Source organism: Macrotis lagotis, chromosome 2 (genome assembly GCF_037893015.1).
Source record: "Macrotis lagotis isolate mMagLag1 chromosome 2, bilby.v1.9.chrom.fasta, whole genome shotgun sequence".
NCBI classification, from domain to species: domain Eukaryota; kingdom Metazoa; phylum Chordata; class Mammalia; order Peramelemorphia; family Peramelidae; genus Macrotis; species Macrotis lagotis.
The window spans coordinates 135,518,969-135,528,925 of record NC_133659.1 but is presented as its reverse complement, the minus strand read 5'-3'; the positions used below and the strand labels follow the sequence as shown (position 1 = coordinate 135,528,925).

At 42.3% G+C, this 9,957-nt stretch overlaps 2 protein-coding genes across 4 annotated transcripts in view; one reads left to right on the top strand and one right to left on the bottom strand.

Moving 5' to 3' along the window:
* Positions 1-3,134: 3,134 nt before the first annotated feature.
* Positions 3,135-9,957, top strand: part of COX20 (cytochrome c oxidase assembly factor COX20) — an 11,755-nt gene continuing 4,932 nt past the window's right edge. Inside the window, exon 1 of the mRNA XM_074222856.1 lies at positions 3,135-3,194. Within this exon, the coding sequence (XP_074078957.1) occupies positions 3,153-3,194 (42 nt within the window). The 5' untranslated portion in view covers positions 3,135-3,152. The remainder of the gene's footprint in view (positions 3,195-9,957) is intronic.
* HNRNPU (heterogeneous nuclear ribonucleoprotein U) overlaps positions 6,380-9,957 on the bottom strand; it is a 26,619-nt gene continuing 23,041 nt past the window's right edge. For all 3 annotated transcript variants that reach the window (XM_074222855.1, XM_074222853.1, XM_074222854.1), the window contains one exon: positions 6,380-6,559. The gene's annotated coding sequence lies outside the window, so the exon portion shown is untranslated. The remainder of the gene's footprint in view (positions 6,560-9,957) is intronic.

Below are 9,957 nucleotides of genomic sequence, written 5' to 3'. Positions count from 1 at the left end.
TCTCTTTCCATTACTCCACCTAGATACTTCAAGGGAAAACTCTTTGCTTCCAATGAAAGATAAACCCTGAATTCTATTCTTCTGCACTAGAGGCCTTCAAGTAATCAGATCAGTGCTTGCTGAGGATTTGCTATCAGGTATGAGATGATGCTTCCAACTCTTGGCAGTCTATGACCCTATGAAATTATGTCACAACCTGTTGGCTTTAGGTTCCTCATCTGTAAAATGATTAGATTTCTAAATTTCCTTCTAGCTTTATCTCTGATGCTCCTATTAGTGCTATAGAATAGAAAGGTGAAGGTTAGAAGGGGGGATAATGGGTAAAACATTAGTATAGTGGAATATATAGAGGCATATAGGGAGTTTCAGAGTTTATTTAATCTGCATATATTTAAATGTATATAAAATCTGTATCTGCTATTTTGATTTATATTTCTATAAAAATTAACTCTAAGTATAAACTTAAATATGCATGTCCTTATTACATTGAAGAAGAAATAGTATAATGTTTTTATTCAACAAAAGTAATACAATGAAACTAAACATACTTATTCTTTGGATCAATTCATTTTACTAATATTTTTGTCTTTTTCTAAACTAAATTTGTTTAAAAACAGGGATATGAAACTTTGCACTGGAACATTGTGAAAGGAACAGAAATTATATGGGCTTCCAATTCAGTAAATAGCCCTTATCTTCCCACTTCTAGATATGAAGAACTTTCTATAATGTAGAATTGAGACCTTATGAGTTTCAAATTCCTTGTCAATCAAAGCAATCTGGGATGTCTATAGAAGGAATGACGACACTCAGCAGAAGATAGGTTTAGGTTACACCTAAGAATCATCATAGAACATAGTACTATAGGACTAAAATATATAGTAATTTACATTTGAAGTTGAAAAGAGACCTCAAAGGTCATGCAATAACATGATATCAAATAAATGACTTGCTCAAGGTCATGCAGGGAGGTAATAATTATAGGAAGAATTCAAACTCAGATCATCTGCTTCTAAATCTAGGAGTAGCTGCAACATGGCAATGGTCTATTCCAACTTTAGGATTCCAGGGGCTATTTTTCAAGGTCAAATTAAAAAAAAAAGGTGGCTGACTTTGTACTTTTACATGAACAAAAATAAAAAGAATCCACCTAAATATTACTAATTTTGAAATAATATTTTTTTGCTTTTGAATATCACCTTGTTTGAATATTAACTTCATTTTTTTTTTTGCAAGGCAAATGGAGTTAAGTGGCTTGTCCAAGGCCACACAGGTAGGTAATTAAGTGTCTGAGGCACATTTGAATTCAGGTCCTCCTGACTCCAGCCCCAGTGCTCTATCCACTGCCACCTAGCCGCCCCTTGAATATTAACTTGAACCAGCAATCTCCTTACTATCCAAGAACACAGATTTTGTAAAGATTTATTCGCCATCAGTCTATTCAACTCAAAATTTCTAATGCTTTTCTTGGAGAACATTTTTTCATCCTGTAAGACTAAAAGTCATGGTAGTATAAACATCTTTCTATAACCATCCAATGTGGTGCCTAACAAGTAGGCTTAAAGAACCCACAAAAAAAATAAAAATTAAATCACATTCCTGGTTTCTCTCCAGTCTTCACTCTCTGGCATGGATTTCACTTCAGATGCTGACACTGTGTACCCTTTGAGTTAACACATAACATCTAAATATGAAATGGCATCTCTAAGCTTATTTGTATTGGATGAATATAGCCTACAACGTATTGTTGCATATAGTAGCCTATGAATCGTAAAAGTTGTGGCCTATGAATAGGATGGATTACTATTGCCTTGTAAATTAGGAAATAGAGGATTTCAAAGGCCTAGAAAAACTTGGGAGGCAAAACAGAACAATTTGTACTCTAACATCATTACAAAAATGAATCATTTTGCAAGCTAATGAAGAATGAAATAAGCATAACTAGGAGAGCTTACTCAATTGTATGCCTACACCGTAAGAACAATCGATTTTGAAAACCGGAAACTAGGATCACATTCATGATTCCAGAGGACCAATAATTCCACGTGAAAGGAGATGAATTTTGGGTGCAGAATGAGTCAAATATTTGCTTTGACTAGGAGTGCTTGCTGCAGAAAACCGCAGTTTCTCTTGCAGAGGTAGGAAGGAGCCACTTCCTCCACGCCCGGCCTCTCCCCTGGGGCTCGCTGGAGGCGGGCCTGGGGCCGCGTGATTTCCCCATGAGGTCACTCGGTTCTCGGCCGCTTCGCTCCTTCTCCTAAGGAGACTACCGTCCCAGTCTACCGCGTAAACAAACGAGCGATGAAGCTTTCTAAGAGCGACATCTATTTTTCAAGTGCGCGGACAAAGCCGTTATAATCAAGATGAGAAAGTCCGAGGGCGGGCATGGGCCGCGCAGCCGGGCCGGGCCGGGCGGCGCCAAGTGCACATGCGCGCCCGGGAGGCCGGAGGGGCGGGGGAGGGGCGGTCGCTTCCTGAGGCCGTGGGGCCGCGGGCCTGGAGCCCACGTGGGCGGTTTCAGAAAGCCGAAGCTCAATGGCTGCAGATTTGGGGTTCTCGGGACGGGCCGAGCTCGGGGCCGGGCTGGGCTCGGCGGCGGCCATCTTGCGGCCACGGCCGCCCTCCCAGCTCCGGGCCTCCGGCCCCGCCGCTCGGCCACAGGCGCCCGCCTCCACCGGGGCCGCCCCCGCCCCGCGGCCTCTCGGGCGCCTTTGTCTCTTTTCGGAGGGCGGAAGTGCGGAGGGAGACACGAGCCGGCAGCGCCCGGGCCGGTGACGTCACGGCGGCCGCGGCCGCGGAGGACAATGCGCCGTGACCGCGGCCCTCCCCCGCGCCGGCCGCTTTTCCCGCCCCGAGCGCGCTCCCTCCCGCCACCCCCACCCTCCGGTGGCACGCGCACGCGCGCTCGCGGCTGGGCGCGGGCAGCCCCGCTTCGGCGGCCCCCGCCGGGCCGGGCCGCCCTGCGCCGGGGGGCGGAGCCAGGAGGCGGCGTCACCCATTTCGGGGAACAAAGGAGCCGTCCGCGGCGGCGGGGCCCGGCCGCCCGAGTGCCGCAGTGCGCTGGGGCTGCCTCTAAAATGGCGGCGGGGCGGGGCGGGGCGGGGCGGCGCCTCGCGGGGCCAGTGCAGGCCGTGCGGCGCCGGCTCGGCATCATGGCCCCGGAGAGCGACGCGGGGGAGCCCGGGAAGGGGAAGGTAACGGGCGGGGCGGGCCAGCCGGCGCGTCCATCTTGCGGGCGCGGGCCCTGCGGGGGTCGGGCGGGGGGCGCGGGGTCACCGCGCGGAGCCCCCGGCCGGGGCCGGGCCTCGGAACAAAACGCTCGCGGGGTGGCGCCCAAATGCTGGACTGGCGAAGCGGGGGGGCCGCGCCGCGGCAGGGGAGGCCGCCGGGCCGGGAAGCCCCGGGACGCGTCCGGAGGGGCGAGATGGCCGCTTGGGCGCCGCCGCCGCCGCGGGACGGGCGGGCCTGCCGCGGGGCTCGGCGGAGTGCAGGCGACTGATGCTGTGCCCATCCGTGCCCGCCCTCCAGGGTTGTGCACGTTTTTAAATGGAGACTTCCTTGGTGGAAGTCAGGAATACAGATCTGAAGTTGCCTTAATATTTTGTTTTTTGCTAGGCACTGGGGTGGCTCGCCCAAGGCCACGCAGCCAGGTCATTATTATTGTCTGAGGCCGGATTTGAACCCAGGGACTCCTGACTCCAGGGCCGGTGCTTTATCCACCGCGCCACCTAGCTGCCCTAATAGCCTTAATACTTTAAAAGTTCAGAATTCTGAGAAATCACGTTTTGTACATTTTAATCCAAATTTAACTAAGCAGATCAGTTAACACACTGTAACATTTGACATTAAGTTTAAAAACAAAATGCCTAAGAATTGCTACTTTTTAATGTTTACCAGTTATCAGATTTTTATTACAGGCTCAAAATTTTAAATCTGATTCCATAAATATCCTCCATTCTGAACTACTAAAGAATGAATGAATCTCTTCTGAATCTAGTTAGTGATTTCACTTCCTGTGGTCACCACTTTTATCAAGTTAAGTCAGTGAGAAATTACTTTAATGTCCATACAAATAACCCCCTCTTGCTAGGACTACTCTGAGTGATTTGAAGACAATTTCATTCTTAGTATATGGTCCGCATGTAGAAGGAAAAGAAAGTACTTGGTGACCCAAGTGATACCTTTGGGATAGTTCCTTCATGCAATTTGAGAATGCTAATTAGCAACACACTTAAGAGATCATTTCAAAGTACCTTGTTACAAGTTTTTCCCAGTGTCAGAGACATGTTCTGTTTTCATGCATGATGTTTTCTCAAAGTTCCCCTTCCCCACAATAATGAAGACAGCTGTTCATACCATCAACAAAAATTTATTGAACACCTACTATGGTCCACTGTTGCAAAAGCAATTAATTGGGAAAGGGTTCCTGCTCCCAAATGTACAATCTATACAGACACATGTATGTGTACAACTCAGATATGAGGTCAGTTTGGAGAGAAGGCACTGGGGATCAATCGAGGGACCCAGGGGAAAAACCTCCTGTAGTAGGTGGTGCACGAGCCTCATGAGTCTTCAAGGACACCAAGGATTCCAAGTGAGCAGAAGTGAAGGGATACAATTCCAGAATTGGTGGACGGCCAGGGTAAAAGACATGGAGATAGACTTTTGTGGGAGGAATGGCAAGTGGTTGAACCATGGTTTGCAGTAGATTTTGTGGAGGGACTTATTGAATACCGTTAGAGCGTCTTTATTCTGGCAAAATAATATAGTCAAATTTTAATTTACATATAAGATTTTTTTCACCCTTTTACTACATAATGCAGTAAATCACTGTGCCTACTATAATTTGGTCATTAAAGATGATTTTTGGTGGAATATGAATATTTCTTTGTTTAAAAATCATCAAAAACACCTTATATGCTAAAGACAGTGCTACTAAGTTATAGATAGCTTTAAATTAGTCAAAATGCACAATCTTGAGTTAAATGAACATAGAGTCTCCATAGAATAAAGATCAGATGATTTATGAACTATGACTGCTAGAATAAGAAGGTTGGTATACAACTTATCTGCAATGAGGACAAAAACCTGGAAATTTATTTGGAATAGAACCAGTATAACAATGCACAAGAATTCATATACAAGAAAAATAGTAAATAATTATAAGGAAAGGCACTAGAATTAAGGAGATTGGAAAAGATTTTGGTAAACTATCTTGGTTTCTCCAAGACAATAGGGTTAAGTGACTTGCTCAAGATCACACAGTTAGGTAATTATTAAACATCTGAGGCAGGATTTGGACTCAGGTCCCCGACTACAGGGCCAGTGCTCTACCCACTGCGCCATCTGGCTGCCCCAGAAGATTTAATTTTAAATGGAACATCAAGGAAGCCAGTAGGCAGAGATGAAGGAGAGCATTCCAGGCTTAGGAGACAGTCAAAAATGAGTCTTATTTGTGTAGGTGAAGGCTTGGGCCTTAGTAAGGTCAGCATTTTATATTTATTTGCACTTTTTGCAAATCTTTACAATATAGCTATCTCACTATCATCACAAACTACAGGGTTTATACATCAGGTTAAATAACTTATCCAGGTTACAGAGCCAATAGGTGTCTGAACCAAAAAATCCAGCACCCAATCTACTATACTACCTTTCCTAGTTGTTTAAATACATAGGATTTTAAAGGGAACCATTTGCACAGAAATATTTACCAAAATGTTTAAAGTTTAAAGACTTCAGACTAAGAACTTATTGTCTAAGAAAATGTGTTAAACCAAAAGAAGTTAGGAAAAACTAATTAAAAATTCAGTATTTTGACTATGTGAAGTATTTTCTTAGTCTTTCTAGAGATGCAAGGTAATACCAATTGGAATACAAATTAGGTAAATTTGTAGTGTGAAGTGTAAATTTAAAAAAATTGTAGTGTAAAACCCCCTTCAGGAATGGTTTTGATTTCCTTTATCTAAGACCAGCTTTTCAGTAAAGTCATAAAGAATTCCTTTTTAATTAACCAAAAAGGAGAAAAGGAAAAAATGGAATGAAGATAATTGTGTAAGAAAAAACACCTGGCCTTGTGTTAAGGCTAAGATTGTCAGACCACCTTCTCTTCATATCCTTTACCTATATGCCAATTTGCCTGCAAGTGGTTCTGCCAGTATGTGATAGTAAAAGTGGTTATTTTGCTGCTTGGCATATCAAAGTTGAGTTAGGTAGTTTACCCCACACTAAGGCATATCAATGAACAAAAGTTTTACTGAGCCAAACTGGCCTACTGCCCATTCCCTATGCACAACACATTCTCCTGATTGCCAGCCATTTGTACAGGCACTGATCCTCATGACTGGGATCTTTCATCCCTCAAACCTCTTCAAATCCTTACCTTCAGATAAGCCTTAGCTCAAAAAGGTAGGTACCTCCTGTTTCCATATAGTTGGTGCTCCTGGAAATGACTTTGCACATATCTAGAATGACTTTATGTGTATATGTTGTTTTCCTCCAAAATATAAAGCTCCTTGAGGTCACTTACATGTGGATGTGATATGAGTCATGAACCAGTGATCTGGGTGGGGAAGAATGCAGATTATGTTAATTTTGCTTTCAGCTTCATTATTTGAATCCCAAGTGCTACCTAAATTAATACAAACACCATAGCAAAAATACTAGTTTTATTGTAAGTGCTGTTTTTTGAGTTTTTTTGGAGTGGGAGAATATGTCACTTTGTGATCAGAAAAGAGAAGTAAACTGTTTACTTAAAATAGACTACAAAAAAATTCCTTGTCAAAGGATGGAGGTAATATAAAATGGGTGGGTGGGGAGGGGGAGGGAGAGAGAGAGAGAGAGAGAGAGAGAGAGGAGCATAGGTTGTATGAAGAGAAAAAGCTAAACACTAAGAAAACCATGGCATCCTGGAAAGCTTTACAGCTATGTCAAGGAAAGGAATTTTCCATCTTTTTCTCAATAGGTAATATGACGAAGTAGCCTGCCCCGAAGCTTAAAAGTTCTGGAAACAAAATGCTAATGTTTGCAAGTCCCCATAATCATTCATTTTCTTAGAGTATATTAGGCTTGTATAATAGATCATACATATATGACTATGCAGAGAGAATATGGGAAAGTTGTGCTACTTCACACTAAACTCCTGAGCTTCAACCCTTCCAGGAATACTTCTGGCAAAGTTCTGATCTTTGTCAAGGTAAAATGCCACGTTTATAGTGTATCTCTGGTGTAGGAGCTAAAGTGGAAGGGGGCTGATGACACCCTATCCAGTTTTTCAAACTATGACTGTCAGCTCAATCCTCCTAGAAAGCCTCAAGCATGTAACAATGGAGGTTCTTTTTCTTATGTGTCATTGGCAAAATTTTGCAGGTAGGTATCAAATTATAGCAAGAACTGATTCAAGTACAATTTTACACATGATAAAATGAATTATAGAAGGCTTAAGGAAAGGCTTCTCATAGAACAGGAAATTTTATATTTGATATTAGAGCCAGGAAACTACAGTAGTTTACTGACTGGGGGTGGGGGAAAGGAATGCTGTCAAGCTCTGTGCTTTAAGAATATTAATTTGATAGCTGAGTAGAGGATAGACCAGAATGGGACTTTCTGGATGGACAGGGAGACTAGTGCAGGGAAGGAGCACTTGTTAGAGATAAAACTGGACAGTACTTAGCAACAGGTTAGACATGAGAAAGTGAGGGGACAACAATGAGACCTAGGTTGAGAGCCTGAATGACTGGGAGGATGGTAGTACTGCCCTATGTCCTACAGGTATTGCAAATATGTCCAAAACACACTCCCTACTTCTACCCTTACCCGTTATTGTTTCAGTCATCTAGAATGCATTTGCCTATCTGATGAGTTTAGTTTTGGACATCAAACTTGTAATATTTGATAGGCATCATTAATAACTGGGGAGAGCAGTTAGTTGCAGTTGAATTGGAAGCCAGTGTAGAACTGAGAGGAAAGGAAGTTCTTATCCTCTATAGCACTGTCAAGTAGTTTAGCTACAAAAGAGAAAGGAGATTAACTTTTCAGCGGGGGGGGGGGGGGGGGGGGGTGTTTTGAGGAAGGGGAAGATATAGTCTAGAGGGAGGCAATCAATAAGAGCATGTGGATGATGGAGGAAGGGGATCATGCCAAAGAGGGGCAGCCTATCAGGATGGCAGAATGCGAGAAGTCATCTAAAAAAAAAAAATGACTTCAACTTTTCCAGTAAAATATGAATACAATAAAATAAAAACTAAGTTTAACTAAATTGAACCCTGAAAACACAAACTACCTATTTTCTCCTGGTTCACCAGTACTTTGTCACCAGATATTCAGCTTGTCAGAAAATCCCATACTTTAAAGTACTCTCAACCATGAAATAAGTGACAAATAAATGGTCTCCTGAGCCAGCCTCTACCACTTCACTAGTATTTTCATAGGGCTTTTAAGCAACACTGTGAGATAAGTTTTCTGTATTCTCTCTCCCTATACCTAGAATATAATCATCCCCATTTTACAGAGGCAAAATTCCAGTTCTAATCTTTCTGATCCCAAGTTCAGCAGTTTTGGACTTGGGTCACCTAGTTAGGTTGGGAAATGTTTTTTCTTATATCAAGTTATAATCTGCCTTTTTTGCATCTCCCATCCCCTGCTTCTGATTCTGCCTTCTGGGACCAAACAACAAATCTCAGTTCTGGCCACAATTAGGTACTTAGAGCTGCTTTGCTGATTTAACTTTTCAATTAGAACAGCCCATATAATTCTTTAGTTGATTGATCAATTAAGCACCTCCAGTAGTTTCCCTTAGTCTTTCTCAGTTACTGTCCTCTAGACGATCTCTAGTTTTTTAAACAAACTTAGTATTTGTATTGACATATGCAGCTATTTTGCCATGTGGCTCAATCCATATGCACAGGAAGAGCAATTAAGTACACCTACAAACCAAAACACAGCTGATAGGTCTAATTTTAGGACAACTATCCTTGAGTATCCCTTAAAAGACATTTAGATGTAATCCAGTATATAGCTGATTTGGAAAAAAAACGCAAAATTTTCTTAGTTTATTTCAAAGACTAGGCATGCCAAGAGAGGCAAGACTGCTCCAGTCTCCCCAAGATGCTCCCAAGCAGGGTACAGATAAATATAAAAACTAAAATGGTTGCATATTTTCTACAAATGTCCATTTTGGTTTCAGTAAATGATACATTTTACATATCTGAGTGACTCATGAAAAAATGAGTCGCTTTCCCAAGATAAGATGAAAATAGATTTTTTTAATATGATCAAATGCTTTCATGGGTCTCAGGTTCACATGATATGTGATGGTTTTATGATTTTCACAAAGAAAATAAATAGTCCAGGTATTTTTTAATTTGCACTGAATTTGTAATTTTGCCCGTTTTCTAAACACAACTTTTTATGAAACATTTGGAATTTCAAGTAACTTGCCTATATATCAACCCAATTACACACATAAGGGATAATTCATAAATTGTATCAACAATAATTTTCTTCTCAGCAACTCTGTGAAGTGGATAGTATTTTTTTTTTTTACCCAGTTCTTTCTCTTTGATATAGGGCATTCTCCAGCCAACTGTTCTACAACTTAACCTGGGGAAACTGAGGGAAGATATTCCAGGAATGTGTTAACTAGAAACTGTCTCAGGCTAAATGACATGCCCATAGAAACCCAGCTAGAGATCTGATCCAGAGATGGAACCTGGGCTGCTTGGCTTCCAGCCCAGAGCTCCATCCACTTCTCAACTGGAAGTATACATCTAGCCCTTGACATAACTGCACCTGTGACAAAGGGCAAGTTACTACACCTCTGGGGCTGCAGTTCGAGGTCATCTACCACTCTAAATTTACAATTTATTATTACACTTATGTTATCTGAAGTGAGAAGCTAAGCAAGATTTCTGAAATCCTATGCTAAAGAAACAAACCTGCTGTGTAGCTTGTGTACCTTGT